This window comes from Pecten maximus, chromosome 9, assembly GCF_902652985.1.
Source record: "Pecten maximus chromosome 9, xPecMax1.1, whole genome shotgun sequence".
In the NCBI taxonomy this organism is placed as follows: domain Eukaryota; kingdom Metazoa; phylum Mollusca; class Bivalvia; order Pectinida; family Pectinidae; genus Pecten; species Pecten maximus.
In genome coordinates this window covers 12,121,175-12,139,381 of record NC_047023.1, presented here as the reverse complement: position 1 = coordinate 12,139,381, position 18,207 = coordinate 12,121,175, and the positions used below count along the sequence as shown (strand labels likewise).

At 40.4% G+C, this 18,207-nt stretch overlaps 1 protein-coding gene across 12 annotated transcripts in view; it reads left to right on the top strand.

Annotated features, from left to right (window-relative positions):
• Window positions 1-18,207, top strand: part of LOC117334331 (katanin p60 ATPase-containing subunit A-like 2) — a 36,031-nt gene that overhangs the window by 11,475 nt on the left and 6,349 nt on the right. For all 12 annotated transcript variants that reach the window (XM_033893886.1, XM_033893882.1, XM_033893878.1 and 9 more), the window contains 7 exons: window positions 2,823-2,988; window positions 3,485-3,601; window positions 4,386-4,463; window positions 6,501-6,578; window positions 7,063-7,161; window positions 7,652-7,715; window positions 7,833-7,951. In XM_033893886.1, coding sequence (XP_033749777.1) covers window positions 2,823-2,988; window positions 3,485-3,601; window positions 4,386-4,463; window positions 6,501-6,578; window positions 7,063-7,161; window positions 7,652-7,715; window positions 7,833-7,951 — 721 coding nt within the window. The remainder of the gene's footprint in view (window positions 1-2,822; window positions 2,989-3,484; window positions 3,602-4,385; window positions 4,464-6,500; window positions 6,579-7,062; window positions 7,162-7,651; window positions 7,716-7,832; window positions 7,952-18,207) is intronic.

The following is an 18,207-nucleotide window of genomic DNA, read 5'->3' as shown; positions in this document are numbered from 1 at the left end:
TGATGTATTATTCACAATTTAAAATTAATGAAATAAGACTGATGTTTATTTAAAGCTGAAATATAGAAGGTACTAATTAGATAATTCAACTAGTTGTATGATATATACATGTAGCAATCATCCTAATATATACCTGCCAACAGTGTGTTCCTATCTACACTTAGTTACCAGCACCGACACTGAGGTTCAAGCTTAACTGCAATATACCACAGATGCTTGACATGTTCCTATGGCTCAGAATGGAAATTCAACCCAAGTTTTTTTATATCTTAAGTCACTCGGTGATCTAAAGGGTTGGGCATTATGGTTATATTTAGAGATGTAGGGACAGACCTTAGGGTTAAATTTAGAGATCTAGGGATCAGACCTTAGGGTCAAATTTAGGGATTTAGGGAGTAGACCCTACAGGGTTAGAATTTTGTTCTGGGTCATTATATAAGGAACGTGTCATGCCCCTGTGCAATATACTGGCTGAACTTGTGCTCATAGTATAGTCATTGTTGATAAACTTTATCATCATGTTCAAGCTTTTCATTTGCCAGGTAAAGTGAGAAGAGTATAAAAAAAATCAAGATTTTATCATGACTTTGTAATCAGATGGTACTGCATGGAGTTATTTTATCTGTGACAGAAAAAATGGGGAAATTAGTTTACGAGAATTGAGTCAGGAGATACTATGATATGGTCACATATATTTGTGAATTTGGTGACTTTGAACTTTAAAAAAAAATCTGTCATTCTCTTAAGTAGAAAGTATTTCTGATGTTTTTATTTGTTGCACCTTGAACTTGATAGTTTAAAAAGCACATCTGATGAACTTTAAAATTGATGGAGCCTTTTTTTTTTTTTTATCGAGATGACACATTAGATGTCACATGCATTGAAACTTCTTCAGACATATATCTTCTTCATTTTATATAAAAAATCAGAGCTGCCTGGTAAAATATCAACGAGAGTGCTATAGACTGTAAAGAGATATATCAGTAATTCTTCCTTACATTGTCAATGGGATCATTATATTACAAGGATGCTAAACTACACAACTTCATGGCTTGCTATTGGCAGGCAATCATGTTGCACTGAGTGGTTAGATTGTCTGCAATGCACCAAGCACTCCGCAACATTTACCTGTATTTCATCAGTATAATTAAAGTAAGACAATTATCTTACAAACCGCTAGATTGGTGTCCTCTCTCTTTATATATAGACAACATACTGTGCATGTCCTATTGAATTCCACATACATGTAGTAGTTAGCAGCCAGCTCGGAGTAAAAACTGTACACTAGGGTGTACAAACCTTAAGAATTCTGTTGTGTCAAATCATGGATAAACATCATCAGCTGGTATGATGTATTGAGTGGTTCATTAGTCTTAAATTATTTCCCTGTTTTAATATTTCCAAATCTTGATTATTAATTTTATATTTTCATGCTAGCTAATAATGAACATTAATCTGAATACAATATCATATATTGAGTGTTAGTACATTGTATATAATACTGTGTGAATATAATAATTTGCAACACTATATATAGTTCTTAGCTACATCTATGATTGATTAAATCATATTAAGTACATGTACATGTATATTAACCAGTCCCCTACATGTATATATATATGTATAATGTGGTGGCCGGTAGCCTTTAGATATTAACTTAATATTACCTTGTAGATCTACACCTATCTCACATAGAGTGCAATAGATCAAGGAAAACATTATTGTATTCCATGTGGTTTAATTAAAGATAATTTAGTTTAATATTTTATTTTCTTAAGTTTATAAATACTATTTTTACTTCAGGGTAATTAAGGTACCAACATCATAAGGAGCAACATTTCTATTCACAGCTTAAATTAAGAGACTTATAAGTTTATTCCTATACATTTTGCTGTAAGAGATAGAATTTGATCCCTGATCTACAGTTTGCTGTAAGAGATTTATCAGTTGATCCTTCTACAGTTTGCTGTAAGAGATAATTAGAAGTTGATCCCTCTTCAGTTTGCTGTAAAATATCTTTCAGTTGATCCTTCTACAGTTTACTGTAAGACATTTTTAAGTTGATCCCTTTACGGTTTGCTGTAAGAGATTAATAAGTTGATTCCTCTACACTTTGCTGTGGTATACATATCCTTGTCATAGTAAGGCTAACATCATCAGCAATCCTAGGTCGGTGTAATAAGTTTTAACTTTCCCTTATACAGCAATCCTAGGTCAGTGTAATAAGTTTTAACTTTCCCTTATACAGCAATCCTAGGTCAGTGTAATATTAGTTTTAACTTTCCCTTATACAGCAATCCTAGGTCAGTGTAATAAGTTTTAACTTTCCCTTATACAGCAATCCTAGGTCGGTGTAATAAGTTTTAACTTTCCCTTATACAGCAATCCTAGGTTGGTGTAATAAGTTTTAACTTTCCCTTATACAGCAATCCTAGGTCAGTGTAATAAGTTTTAACTTTCCCTTATACAGCAATCCTAGGTCAGTGTAATAAGTTTTAACTTTCCCTTATACAGCAATCCTAGGTCAGTGTAATAAGTTTCAACTTTCCCTTATACAGCAATCCTAGGTCGGTGTAATAAGTTTTAACTTTCCCTTATACAGCAATCCTAGGTCGGTGTAATAAGTTTCAACTTTCCCTTATACAGCAATCCTAGGTCAGTGTAATAAGTTTCAACTTTCCCTTATACAGCAATCCTAGGTCGGTGTAATAAGTTTCAACTTTCCCTTATACAGCAATCCTAGGTCAGTGTAATAAGTTTTAACTTTCCCTTATACAGCAATCCTAGGTCAGTGTAATAAGTTTTAACTTTCCCTTATACAGCAACAAATCAGCATCCACAACACCATCCCTTCCCAGGATTCCACAGAATGTCCGTCCGCCAAGTCCTCCAACATCTGGACGTCCTAAATCCGGTGCAAATCGCCAGAGAGCTGTACAGTCATCCACAAGGCCACGTGCTAATGGACACGACCGTTCTGACAAGGCCGTATGTAATATATTCTCATTAAAAAATCATATACATATAAAAAATTATCATCTGATCACTGGAGAAATCTCATTGTTACTAAAGTCTAATTTTACATGTATTCCTCTGATTGTTCTGTTGATGTCATATTTATTGTTCAATATTATAATATAAATATAATTTTGTTCTACATTAAAGTTGATATCGTTATATTTAACCCAATGGTTCATTGTTTTTAAAGAAACGCATTTTAGTCTAATTGAAGTATCTAATAAGTTATATGATGTAGTTTAAATCATTGTTAAAATACTATTATTTTATCCTTAGAAATAAATCTTTAAATATATTACTGAATATGATATCAGTATTCTGTTGATAGATGATTTTTAAGGTGATCCATGGCCATTTATTATATAAGATAATGAAATAAATAACATTCAAATTTAGCTTATGTTACATGTCAATAATAAGTTCATGAATTAATTCAATACACATAAATATACCATTTTTGATACAGGTGAATGGAATGGCTAACGGAGATATGGGTCTAGCTTTACAGGGTCTCACTGTCCAGGGGTCAAACAGTAACCCAGACAACAGGATTGTAGAAGAACCTTCCAAAAAAGTGAGAGCGGTGAGTCGATCCCTAGATAATTCAAATTATAAATTATAAATATAATACATGTATCAAATTATAACATGCAAATCAGAGTCCAGGCTTTCATTCAGTGAAGGTTGATTTTCTCAAAATACTTATAAAGTTATTGAAAACAAAACTGTTCTAGCTATATTAGTCGCTGTAGGTACAATCTGTACTTATGATGATTATCTGACTGAAAGTATATATGGTAGCCTCGATAGCTCAGTCAGTTAGAGAACCAGCCACATAACCTCAGGTGTTGATCCGATCGAGGTGGGTGGTTCGACGCTTCCTACCTGTATCGGTTTGTGTTTCTTAGGAAGCTGAGAAACGGGCCGGTCTGTGCTGTCATGGTTGTGTCCTTGTTCAAGTCACTTTACCCTAATTGCTCTGGAGGGCATACAACGGGCCTCCGGTATATTGTTCAGAGAGGTAGTCACCAACTACTACAAGGAGACCTCACCTTAAAATGACCCTGGCTGTTCAAGTGGCAATAAACCCAGCAAACAAACAAATTGAAAGTATATGCTGAATGTCATTAGATTATGAAGATTTATTTCAACTTTCTTTGATTCCAGAAGATGTATATCTCTTCCCCCATAATGAGGCTATATGTTGCATGATGTCTTTATATAATGGTTTTGGCAGATCAAATGATGTCAACAAGGGGAAATTCATAGCAATACTTGATAATAGTGGAAACGTGACTTTTAATTGTGATCCTTAGTATCATCCGTTACAGAATCGCTGTGTTTACTGATGAATGTTGATTTTACAGCCAGGTCAGATTATAGACATCAGGTCAATGATTAATGAGGCCACTAGGATGTCCGCAGAGGAAGGTACTGACCAGAATGTAAGTCCTGTTTTATGTACTACCAAATGGTGAGGTCAAGCCCCATTAAATGTGTGTATCTAAATAATATCTCATTGAGGAGTAAGAGAAATATGCTAAAATATTTTATAAGACAGTCCTGGTGTATATAATAGCCAAATGATATTACATAATGCTTTTAATTATTTCAGTCAACAGCTAATTATAATCATACAAAATGTATATCTAGTCCACTGTATCATCCTTTAAATTCCAAATTTGGGCTGGAGCTAGCTTGAAGGCCTTTCTTTTTATAAATTTTCTGTCCTGTTACAATAGAAGATTTGATTCCTAGCTCTTGAGGATGATTTATATTATATTTATTTTAGCATTTGGTAGAAATTGATGATTTTTGTACTAATAATGAGGTCTATATGTATATATACGTATGATGTAGTTATAGGGAACATGTGACTTCAATAGGTCAGTTATAACCTCTGGACTATATAATATAAACCCCTGGGGCGGGGCAGTACACCCGGGCTTATATAATTAAGTCTCTATTTACGGGGCAAACCCTTGTAACGTTACTTAAATCAATGTTGATCATGGCAGAGAACTCACTATTTTGAATATATACACAGAGTGCAAAATTTATTCTAATGAGAATATTTAACAATTCAAATGTAAATGTTATTTTTCCGAATGGGTGATATATAAGGCTATATGTGGTTATTTTCACAGGGGGTTAATTTCGCGATTTTGATATACAATGTATATGTAAACTATACGCGATGGGGTAATTTTCGCGATCGATCCACATTTGTTTGTAGTTCAAGATTATGCAAATTGATATAAAAATAATATGCGTGGGGGGAATTTTTTCACGATCAAAAATTTTTAATTTATTAGCGTAAATTTCCACGTTTACAGTATAAAAGATTTTTTTTTCTGTCTGATAATCCTGTTTGGAACTTTGGTTTATACATTCTGATGTAAGTAGTTAAGTGTGATTTTTTTCTCACTTGACAGTCACGTAGGGTAAGTTATTTGGCTGGTGATCGAGTGTTCAGTACAGAGCTAGAGCCTTATAAATAATTATAATCAACAAGAGGAATTAGAATATTGAGTTTTGTTGGACAAAATACGTGTTTGACAGCTTAGTTATAAGGAACTAGCAAGTTTTGAAAGTGAAGTATTAATCAGTCAGCACATCTTATGAAATGACATTTGTAGGAAAGATTTCGACTCTACCTTTTCGTCCATCTTATATTAATGTACATATAATGCCAAAGGACATATAATGCCTTGAGGAATTTTGATCAAATTTCACACATTGATAAAGGACCATAATATCTTGGACAAGTTTGAGTTTCGGGGTTTTTTGGTAAAGGTTAATTAGGTCACTGTTGTATTTTTAGCGGAGGCCAGTAGGGGACATATATTGCTTGAGCAATACCCTGTAGGCTTGTTAAGATTTTTTTATTCATTTATTTATTTATTCATTTATATTTGTTTACCACTTATAATGACACATTTGATATATGACTGCCTTCATGTTGGTGCATTGACTTTTCAATTATGTAACTATAATTACTGTATAAGATGGTGACATAAAAAGCATATACATGTAATATGTATATTATAATGTCTATATCAGACTGTAGATTTAAGCTGATTACCACATACATTGTACACTATATAATATATTCAGCACAATGTATTGTTAATAGTGCTGTGTGATCCACATCCTTCCATGCTAAGCCTGAAAATCATATCTTAGCACTCAGATATTAGCTATCTTAGCAGATATTAGCAGATGTTAGCAGATATTAGCTATCTAATTAGCAGATATCATAAATATCTTAGTCTGCCATTGATGCTTTGTAATCCTGCATTATTGATAATAGATTATGTATGTCTTTGCTCAGAATTGTATTTTAGGCAAAACCTACAATATCAGCTAGCAGACTGCCTACTACATTATACTGTATTCTAATGTCTTGTTTTCAATGATTTATTAGTGTTTCTGTTTTTGTGTTTGTGATTTTGTGATTGATTTTGTTTTGCCTGTGACAGGACCGACTATTGAAGCCTCTAGGAGGATACGTAGGGTACAATTCTGAATGGAGGGAACTCGCCCAGGTTATTAGTAGGGTAAGTATTTCAGATTGCAGTGGTTTTCTTATGAAAAGTTCAACGTTTCTGAGATAAGTTTTCAAAAAGATTGTACACACTGTAGGTCCATAACCTTGTGCTTTGATTTGTGATCATACTCTGACCTTGTGCTTCTTTGTGAGACATGACTGTGACCTTGTGCTTCTTTTTGTAACCTTGTGCTTCTTTGTATGACCTTACTGTGACCTTGTGCTTTGTTTTGTAACCATACTGTGACCTTGTGCTTCTTTGTGTGACCTTACTGTGACCTTGTGCTTCTTTGTATGACCTTACTGTGACCTTGCGCTTCTTTGTGTGATGCCACTGTGACCTTGTGCTTCTTTGAGTGACTTTGTCATGACCTTTCACCTCTTTGACATTGCTGTTTTAAACTTTAAACTGCAAGTTGTTATACACATATATATATATATGCATACAATTCAGAATGTATATATAATGCATAAGTAATTTTATTTTTGTACAGGACATTTACTCACAAGACCCCAACGTAAAGTGGGACGATATTATAGGTCTAGATGAAGCTAAGCGGTTATCAAAGGAAGCCGTAGTGTATCCAATTAAGGTAGGTTAATTGTTAATTAGTACAAAATACATTGCCATTCTATTGTTTTGTTACTGAGAAAAATGATTTTTGTTGTACATTTCAATCATGTCAATTTTGTTGCACAAACGCATTTTGGGTCTGTAGAAAAATATGGCAAATATAGAGGATATCTAAAAGTATTTTCAGTGTATGTAATACCAAAAATATTTCACAATGAGGCTAATATTTTGTTATTAAAATGTTAGCCACATGAGTGAAATATATTTGGTATTACTGAAGATACTGTTGTATATTGTTTATAGAATTTTATATTAGCAAAATTTACCAGGGCAGATTTAAAGTTCTCCCATTGTCATTTGTAAGCAGTGCTTTGATTGGTCAAATCAGAAAAAGTGATATTTTTCGCTAGTGAAAAATATCACTTTTGTAGAATGAATATTTTTTTATATTTCATTGGTAAAAATGTAATAATATCCAATGATAATTTAATTATGACTTTTCTTTTCAGTATCCACAATTATTCAAAGGGATACTGTCTCCATGGAAGGGACTCCTACTATATGGACCCCCAGGTAGGTAATACATGATGTAAATATTGTCCTCCACTCCCGTGATATACCTACATGTATGTATAAACTCTACAATATGTCTCCTTAAATCAGTGTTAATAACATGTGTGTTACTTTCAGGGACAGGAAAGACATTATTAGCAAAGGCAATCGCCACAGAGTGTAAGACAACATTCTTCAACATATCTGCATCTACTATAGTCAGCAAGTGGAGGGGAGACTCAGAGAAGCTAGTCAGGGTAAGATACCACAGTGTGTGGAGAGGTGACTCAGAGAAGCTAGTCAGGGTAAGATACTACAGTGTGTAGAGGGGAGACTCAGAGAAGCTAGTCAGGGTAAGATACCACAGTGTGTAGAGAGGTGACTCAGAGAAGTTAGTCAGGGTAAGATACTACAGTGTGTAGAGGGGAGACTCAGAGAAGCTAGTCAGGGTAAGATACTACAGTGTGTGGAGAGGTGACTCAGAGAAGCTAGTCAGGGTAAGATATTACAGTTTTAGGAGAAGTGACTCAGAGAAGTTAGTCAGGGTAAGATACTACAGTGTGTGGAGGGGAGACTCAGAGAAGCTAGTCAGGGTAAGATACTACAGTGTGTAGAGGTGACTCAGGGAAGTTAGTCAGGGTAAGATATTACAGTGTGTGGAGAGGTGACTCAGAGAAGCTAGTCAGGGTAAGATACTACAGTGTGTAGAGAGGTGACTCAGAGAAGCTAGTCAGGGTAAGATAATATAGTGTGTGGAGAGGTGACTCAGAGAAGTTTGTCAGGATAAGATACTACAGTGTGTAGAGAGGTGACTCAGAGAAGCTAGTCAGGGTAAGATATTACAGTGTGTGGAGAGGTGACTCAGAGAAGCTAGTCAGGGTAAGATACTACAGTGTGTGGAGAGGTGACTCAGAGAAGCTAGTCAGGGTAAGATAATATAGTGTGTGGAGGGGAGACTCAGAGAAGCTTGTCAGGGTAAGATACTACAGTGTGTGGAGAGGTGACTCAGAGAAGCTAGTCAGGGTAAGATATTACAGTGTGTAGAGAGGTGACTCAGAGAAGCTAGTCAGGGTAAGATACCACAGTGTGTGGAGAGGTGACTCAGAGAAGCTAGTCAGGGTAAGATACCACAGTGTGTGGAGAGGTGACTCAGAGAAGTTAGTCAGGGTAAGATATTACAGTGTGTGGAGAGGTGACTCAGAGAAGCTAGACAGGGTAAGATATTACAATGTGTGGAGGGGTGACTCAGAGAAGCTAGTCAGGGTAAGATATTACAGTGTGTGGAGGGGAGACTCAGAGAAGTTAGTCAGGGTAAGATACTACAGTGTGTAGAGAGGTGACTCAGAGAAGCTAGTCAGGGTAAGATAATATAGTGTGTAGAGAGGTGACTCAGAGAAGCTAGTCAGGGTAAGATACTACAGTGTGTAGAGAGGTGACTCAGAGAAGCTAGTCAGGGTAAGATAATATAGTGTGTGGAGGGGAGACTCAGAGAAGCTAGTCAGGGTAAGATACTACAGTGTGTAGAGAGGTGACTCAGAGAAGCTAGTCAGGGTAAGATATTACAATGTGTGGAGAGGTGACTCAGAGAAGCTAGACAGGGTAAGATATTACAGTGTGTGGAGAGGTGACTCAGAGAAGCTAGTCAGGGTAAGATACTACAATGTGTGGAGAGGTGACTCAGAGAAGCTAGTCAGGGTAAGATACTACAATGTGTGGAGAGGTGACTCAGAGAAGCTAGTCAGGGTAAGATACTACAGTGTGTGGAGAGGTGACTCAGAGAAGCTAGTCAGGGTAAGATACTACAGTGTATGGAGAGGTGACTCAGAGAAGCTAGTCAGGGTAAGATACTACAGTGTGTGGAGAGGTGACTCAGAGAGGCTAGTCAGGGTAAGATACTACAGTGTGTGGAGAGGTGACTCAGAGAAGCTAGTCAGGGTAAGATATTACAGTGTATGGAGAGGTGACTCAGAGAAGCTAGTCAGGGTAAGATACTACAGTGTGAGGAGAGGTGACTCAGAGAAGCTAGTCAGGGTAAGATACTACAGTGTGTGGAGAGGTGACTCAGAGAAGTTAGTCAGGGTAAGATACTATAGTGTGTGGAGGGGAGACTCAGAGAAGCTAGTCAGGGTAAGATATTATAGTGTGTGGAGGGGTGACTCAGAGAAGCTAGTCAGGGTAAGATATTATAGTGTGTGGAGAGGTGACTCAGAGAGGTTAGTCAGGGTAAGATACTATAGTGTGTGGAGGGGAGACTCAGAGAAGCTAGTCAGGGTAAGATATTATAGTGTGTGGAGAGGTGACTAAGAGAAGCTAGTCAGGGTAAGATACTACAGTGTGAGGAGAGGTGACTCAGAGAAGCTAGTCAGGATAAGATATTACAGTGTGTGGAGAGGTGACTCAGAGAAGCTAGTCAGGGTAAGATACTACAGTGTATGGAGGGGTGACTCAGAGAAGCTTGTCAGGGAAAGATACTACAGTGTGTGGAGGGGATGACACAGAGAAGCTAGTCAGGGTAAAATATTACAGTGTGTGGAGAGGTAACTCAGAGAAGCCAGTCAGGGTCAGATATTACAGTGTGAGGAGAGGTGACTCAGAGAAGCTAGTCAGGGTAAGATACTACAGTGTATGGAGGGGAGACTCAGAGAAGCTAGTCAGGGTAAGATACTACAGTGTATGGAGGGGAGACTCAGAGAAGCTAGTCAGGGTAAGATACTACAGTGTGTGGAGAGGTGACTCAGAGAAGCTAGTCAGGGTAAGATACTACAGTGTATGGAGGGGAGACTTAGAGAAGCTAGTCAGGGTAAGATATTACAGTGTGAGGAGAGGTGACTCAGAGAAGCTAGTCAGGGTAAGATACTATAGTGTGTGGAGAGGTGACTCAGAGAAGTTAGTCAGGGTAAGATACTACAGTGTGTGGAGGGGAGACTCAGAGAAGCTAGTCATGGTAAGATACTACAGTGTGTAGAGAGGTGACTCAGAGAAGCTAGTCAGGGTAAGATACTATAGTGTGTGGAGAGGTGACTCAGAGAAGCTAGTCAGGGTAAGATACCACAGTGTGTGGAGAGGTGACTCAGAGAAGCTAGTCAGGGTAAGATATTACAGTGTGGAGAGGTGACTCAGAGAAGCTTAAGTCAGGGTAAGATACTACAGTGTGTAGAGAGGTGACTCAGAGAAGCTAGTCAGGGTAAGATGCTACAGTGTGTGGAGGGGTGACTCAGAGAAGCTAGTCATAGTAAGATATTACAGTGTGTGGAGAGGTGACTCAGAGAAGCTAGTTAGGGTAAGATACTACAGTGTGTGGAGAGGTGGCTCAGAGTAGCTAGTCAGGGTAAGATACTACAGTGTGTAGAGAGGTGACTCAGAGAAGCTAGTCAGGGTAAGATACTACAGTGTGTGGAGAGGTGACTCAGAGAAGCTTGTCAGGGTAAGATACTACAGTGTGTGGAGAGGTGACTCAGAGAAGCTAGTCAGGGTAAGATACTACAGTGTGAGGAGAGGTGACTCAGAGAAGTTAGTCAGGGTAAGATACTACAGTGTGTGGAGAGGTGACTCAGAGAAGCTAGTCAGGGTAAGATACTATAGTGTGTGGAGAGGTGACTCAGAGAAGCTAGTCAGGGTAAGATATTACAGTGTGTGGAAAGGTGACTCAGAGAAGCTAGTCAGGGTAAGATACCACAGTGTGTGGAGAGGTGACTCAGAGAAGCTAGTCAGGGTAAGATACTACAGTGTGTGGAGAGGTGACTCAGAGAAGCTTGTCAGGGTAAGATACTACAGTGTGTGGAGAGGTGACTCAGAGAAGCTAGTCAGGGTAAGATATTACAGTGTGTGGAGAGGTGACTCAGAGAAGCTTGTCAGGGTAAGATACTACAGTGTGTAGAGAGGTGACTCAGAGAAGTTAGTCATGGTAAGATACTACAGTGTGTAGAGGGGTGACTCAGAGAAGCTAGTCATGGTAAGATACTACAGTGTGTAGAGAGGTGACTCAGAGAAGCTAGTCAGGGTAAGATATTACAGTGTGTAGAGAGGTGACTCAGAGAAGCTAGTCAGGGTAAGATACTACAGTGTGTGGAGAGGTGACTCAGAGAAGCTAGTCAGGGTACGATACTATAGTGTGTGGAGGGGAGACTCAGAGAAGCTAGTCATGGTAAGATACTACAGTGTGTAGAGAGGTGACTCAGAGAAGCTAGTCAGGGTAAGATATTACAGTGTGTAGAGAGGTGACTCAGAGAAGCTAGTCAGGGTAAGATACCACAGTGTGTGGAGAGGTGACTCAGAGAAGCTAGTCAGGGTAAGATATTACAGTGTGTGGAGAGGTGACTCAGAGAAGCTAGTCAGGGTAAGATATTACAGTGTGTGGAGAGGTGACTCAGAGAAGATAGTCAGAGAAAGATATTACAGTGTGTGGAGAGGTGACTCAGAGAAGTTAGTCAGCGTAAGATACTACAGTATGTGGAGAGGTGACTCAGAGAAGCTAGTCACGGTAAGATACTACAGTGTGTGGAGAGGTGACTCAGAGAAGCTAGTCAGGGTAAGATACTACAGTGTATGGAGAGGTGACTCAGAGAAGTTAGTCAGGGTAAGATACTACAGTGTGAGGAGAGGTGACTCAGAGAAGCTAGTCAGGGTAAGATACTACAGTGTGTAGAGAGGTGACTCAGAGAAGCTAGTCAGGGTAAGATATTACAGTGTGTGGAGAGGTGACTCAGAGATGCTAATCAGGGTAAGATACTACAGTGTGTGGAGAGGTGACTCAGAGAAGCTAGTCAGGGTAAGATACTACAGTGTGTAGAGAGGTGACTCAGAGAAGCTAGTCAGGGTAAGATACTACAGTGTGTGGAGAGGTGACTCAGAGAAGCTTGTCAGGGTAAGATATTACAGTGTGTGGAGAGGTGACTCAGAGATGCTAATCAGGGTAAGATACTACAGTGTGTGGAGAGGTGACTCAGAGAAGCTAGTCAGGGTAAGATACTACAGTGTGTAGAGAGGTGACTCAGAGAAGCTAGTCAGGGTAAGATATTACAGTGTGTGGAGAGGTGACTCAGAGATGCTAATCAGGGTAAGATACTACAGTGTGTGGAGAGGTGACTCAGAGAAGCTAGTCAGGGTAAGATACTACAGTGTGTAGAGAGGTGACTCAGAGAAGCTAGTCAGGGTAAGATACTACAGTGTGTGGAGAGGTGACTCAGAGAAGCTAGTCAGGGTAAGATATTATCGTGTGAGGAGAGGTGACTCAGAGAAGCTAGTCAGGGTAAGATACTACAGTGTATGGAGAGGTGACTCAGAGAAGCTAGTCAGGGTAAGATATTACAGTGTATGGAGAGGTGACTCAGAGAAGCTTGTCAGGGTAAGATACTACAGTGTGTGGAAAGTTGACTCAGAGAAGCTAGTCAGGGTAAGATATTACAGTGTGTAGAGAGGTGACTCAGAGAAGTTAGTCAGGGTAAGATACTACAGTGTGTAGAGAGGTGACTCAGAGAAGCTAGTCAGGGTAAGATACTACAGTGTGTGGAAAGTTGACTCAGAGAAGCTAGTCAGGGTAAGATATTACAGTGTGTAGAGAGGTGACTCAGAGAAGCTAGTCAGGGTAAGATACTACAGTGTGTGGAGAGGTGACTCAGAGAAGTTAGTCAGGGTAAGATATTACAGTGTGTGGAGAGGTGACTCAGAGAAGCTAGTCAGGGTAAGATACTACAGTGTATGGAGGGGTGACTCAGAGAAGCTAGTCAGGGTAAAATATTACAGTGTGTGGAGAGGTGACTCAGAGAAGTTAGTCAGGGTAAGATATTACAGTGTGTAGAGAGGTGACTCAGAGAAGCTAGTCAAGGTAAGATATTACAGTGTGTGGAGAGGTGACTCAGAGAAGCTTGTCAGGGTAAGATACTACAGTGTGTGGAGAGGTGACTCAGAGAAGCTTGTCAGGGTAAGATACTACAGTGTGTGGAGAGGTGACTCAGAGAAGCTAGTCAGGGTAAGATACTACAGTGTGTGGAGAGGTGACTCAGAGAAGCTAGTCAGGGTAAGATACTACAGTGTGTGGAGAGGTGACTCAGAGAAGTTAGTCATGGTAAGATATTACAGTGTGTGGAGAGGTGACTCAGAGAAGCTAGTCAGGGTAAGATACTACAGTGTGTGGAGAAGTGACTCAGAGAAGCTAGTCAGGGTAAGATATTACAGTGTGTGGAGAGGTGACTCAGAGAAGCTAGTCAGGGTAAGATACTACAGTGTGTGGAGAGGTGACTCAGAGAAGCTAGTCAGGGTAAGATACTACAGTGTGTGGAGAGGTGACTCAGAGAAGTTAGTCATGGTAAGATATTACAGTGTGTGGAGAGGTGACTCAGAGAAGCTAGTCAGGGTAAGATACTATAGTGTGTGGAGAGGTGACTCAGAGAAGCTAGTCAGGGTAAGATACTACAGTGTGTGGAGAGGTGACTCAGAGAAGTTAGTCAGGGTAAGATACTACAGTGTGTGGAGAGGTGACTCAGAGAAGCTAGTCAGGGTAAGATATTACAGTGTGTGGAGAGGTGACTCAGAGAAGTTAGTCAGGGTAAGATACTACAGTATGTGGAGAGGTGACTCAGAGAAGCTTAAGTCAGGGTAAGATACTATAGTGTGTGGAGAGGTGACTCAGAGAAGTTAGTCAGGGTAAGATACTATAGTGTGTGGAGAGGTGACTCAGAGAAGCTAGTCAGGGTAAGATACTACAGTGTGTGGAGAGGTGACTCAGAGAAGCTAGTCAGGGTAAGATACTATAGTGTGTGGAGAGGTGACTCAGAGAAGTTAGTCAGGGTAATTACTACAGTGTGTGGAGAGGTGACTCAGAGAAGCTAGTCAGGGTAAGATACTACAGTGTGAGGAGAGGTGACTCAGAGAAGCTAGTCAGGGTAAGATACTACAGTGTGTGGAGAGGTGACTCAGAGAAGTTAGTCAGGGTAAGATACTACAGTGTTGAGAGGTGACTCAGAGAAGCTAGTCAGGATAAGATATTACAGTGTAGAGAGGTGACTCAGAGAAGTTAGTCAGGGTAAGATATTACAGTGTTGAGAGGTGACTCAGAGAAGCTAGTCAGGGTAAGATACTACAGTGTGAGGAGAGGTGACTCAGAGAAGCTAGTCAGGGTAAGATACTACAGTGTGTGGAGAGGTGACTCAGAGAAGCTAGTCAGGGTAAGATACTATAGTGTGTGGAGAGGTGACTCAGAGAAGCTAGTCAGGGTAAGATATTACAGTGTGTAGAGAGGTGACTCAGAGAAGTTAGTCAGGGTAAGATACTACAGTGTGAAGAGAGGTGACTCAGAGAAGCTAGTCAGGGTAAGATATTATAGTGTGTGGAGAGGTGACTCGGAGAAGCTAGTCAGGGTAAGATACTACAGTGTGTAGAGAGGTGACTCAGAGAAGCTAGTCAGGATAAGATACTACAGTGTGTAGAGAGGTGACTCAGAGAAGCTAGTCAGGGTAAGATACTACAGTGTGTAGAGAGGTGACTCAGAGAAGTTAGTCAGGGTAAGATACTACAGTGTGTGGAGAGGTGACTCAGAGAAGCTAGTCAGGGTAAGATACTACAGTGTGTAGAGAGGTGACTCAGAGAAGCTAGTCAGGGTAAGATACTACAGTGTGTAGAGAGGTGACTCAGAGAAGTTAGTCAGGGTAAGATACTACAGTGTGTGGAGAGGTGACTCAGAGAAGCTAGTCAGGGTAAGATACTACAGTGTGTGGAGAGGTGACTCAGAGAAGCTAGTCAGGGTAAGATATTACAGTGTGTAGAGAGGTGACTCAGAGAAGTTAGTCAGGGTAAGATACTAGAGTGTGTAGAGAGGTGACTCAGAGAAGCTAGTCAGGATAAGATACTACAGTGTGTAGAGAGGTGACTCAGAGAAGCTAGTCAGGGTAAGATACTACAGTGTGTAGAGAGGTGAATCAGAGAAGTTGTCAGGGTAAGATACTACAGTGTGTGGAGAGGTGACTCAGAGAAGCTAGTCAGGGTAAGATATTACAGTGTGTGGAGAGGTGACTCAGAGAAGCTAGTCAGGGTAAGATATTACAGTGTGTGGAGAGGTGACTCAGAGAAGCTAGTCAGGGTAAGATACTACAGTGTGTAGAGAGGTGACTCAGAGAAGCTAGTCAGGGTAAGATACTACAGTGTGTGGAGAGGTGACTCAGAGAAGCTAGTCAGGGTAAGATATTATCGTGTGAGGAGAGGTGACTCAGAGAAGCTAGTCAGGGTAAGATACTACAGTGTATGGAGAGGTGACTCAGAGAAGCTAGTCAGGGTAAGATATTACAGTGTGTGGAGGGGTGACTCAGAGAAGTTAGTCAGGGTAAGATACTACAGTGTGTGGAGAGGTGACTCAGAGAAGTTAGTCAGGGTGAGATACTACAGTGTTGAGAGGTGACTCAGAGAAGCTAGTCAGGGTAAGATACTACAGTGTGTGGAGAGGTGAGTCAGAGAAGCTAGTCAGGGTAAGATACTACAGTGTGTGGAGAGGTGACTCAGAGAAGCTAGTCAGGGTAAGATACTACAGTGTGTGGAGAGGAGACTCAGAGAAGCTAGTCAGGGTAAGATATTACAGTGTGTGGAGAGGTGACTCAGAGAAGCTAGTCAGGGTAAGATAATATAGTGTGTGGAGAGGTGACTCAGAGAAGCTAGTCAGGGTAAGATACTATAGTCAGTGTGTGGAGAGGTGACTCAGAGAAGTTAGTCAGGGTAAGATATTACAGTGTGTGGAGAGGTGACTCAGAGAAGTTAGTCAGGGTAAGATACTACAGTGTGTGGAGAGGTGACTCAGAGAAGCTAGTCAGGGTAAGATATTACAGTGTGTGGAGAGGTGACTCAGAGAAGTTAGTCAGGGTAAGATACTACAGTGTGTGGAGAGGTGACTCAGAGAAGCTAGTCAGGGTAAGATACTACAGTGTGTGGAGAGGTGACTCAGAGAAGCTAGTCAGGGTAAGATATTACACTGTGTGGAGAGGTGACTCAGAGAAGTTAGTCAGGGTAAGATATTACAGTGTGTAGAGAGGTGACTCAGAGAAGTTAGTCAGGGTAAGATAATATAGTGTGTGGAGAGGTGACTCAGAGAAGCTAGTCAGGGTAAGATACTACAGTGTGTGGAGAGGTGACTCAGAGAAGCTAGTCAGGGTAAGATACTACAGTGTGTGGAGAGGTGACTCAGAGAAGCTAGTCAGGGTAAGATACTACAGTGTGTGGAGAGGTGACTCAGAGAAGCTAGTCAGGGTAAGATATTACAGTGTGTGGAGAGGTGACTCAGAGAAGTTAGTCAGGGTAAGATTCTACAGTGTGTGGAGAGGTGACTCAGAGAAGTTAGTCAGGATAAGATATTACAGTGTGTGGAGAGGTGACTCAGAAGCTAGTCAGGGTAAGATATTACAGTGTGTGGAGAGGTGACTCAGAGAAGCTAGTCAGGGTAAGATATTACAGTGTGTGGAGAGGTGACTCGGAGAAGTTAGTCAGGGTAAGATATTACAGTGTGTGGAGAGGTGACTCAGAGAAGCTAGTCAGGGTAAGATACTACAGTGTGTGGAGAGGTGACTCAGAGAAGCTAGTCAGGGTAAGATACTACAGTGTGTGGAGAGGTGACTCAGAGAAGTTAGTCAGGGTAAGATACTACAGTGTGAGGAGAGGTGACTCAAAGAAGCTAGTCAGGGTAAGATACTACAGTGTGTAGAGAGGTGACTCAGAGAAGTTAGTCAGGGTAAGATACTACAGTGTAGAGAGGTGACTCAGAGAAGCTAGTCAGGGTAAGATACTACAGTGTGAGGAGAGGTGACTCAGAGAAGCTAGTCAGGGTAAGATACTACAGTGTGTAGAGAGGTGACTCAGAGAAGCTAGTCAGGGTAAGATACTACAGTGTGTAGAGAGGTGACTCAGAGAAGTTAGTCAGGGTAAGATACTACAGTGTGTGGAGAGGTGACTCAGAGAAGCTAGTCAGGGTAAGATACTACAGTGTGTAGAGAGGTGACTCAGAGAAGCTAGTCAGGGTAAGATACTACAGTGTGTAGAGAGGTGACTCAGAGAAGTTAGTCAGGGTAAGATACTACAGTGTGTGGAGAGGTGACTCAGAGAAGCTAGTCAGGGTAAGATACTACAGTGTGTGGAGAGGTGACTCAGAGAAGCTAGTCAGGGTAAGATATTACAGTGTGTAGAGAGGTGACTCAGAGAAGTTAGTCAGGGTAAGATACTAGAGTGTGTAGAGAGGTGACTCAGAGAAGCTAGTCAGGATAAGATACTACAGTGTGTAGAGAGGTGACTCAGAGAAGCTAGTCAGGGTAAGATACTACAGTGTGTAGAGAGGTGAATCAGAGAAGTTGTCAGGGTAAGATACTACAGTGTGTGGAGAGGTGACTCAGAGAAGCTAGTCAGGGTAAGATATTACAGTGTGTGGAGAGGTGACTCAGAGAAGCTAGTCAGGGTAAGATATTACAGTGTGTGGAGAGGTGACTCAGAGAAGCTAGTCAGGGTAAGATACTACAGTGTGTAGAGAGGTGACTCAGAGAAGCTA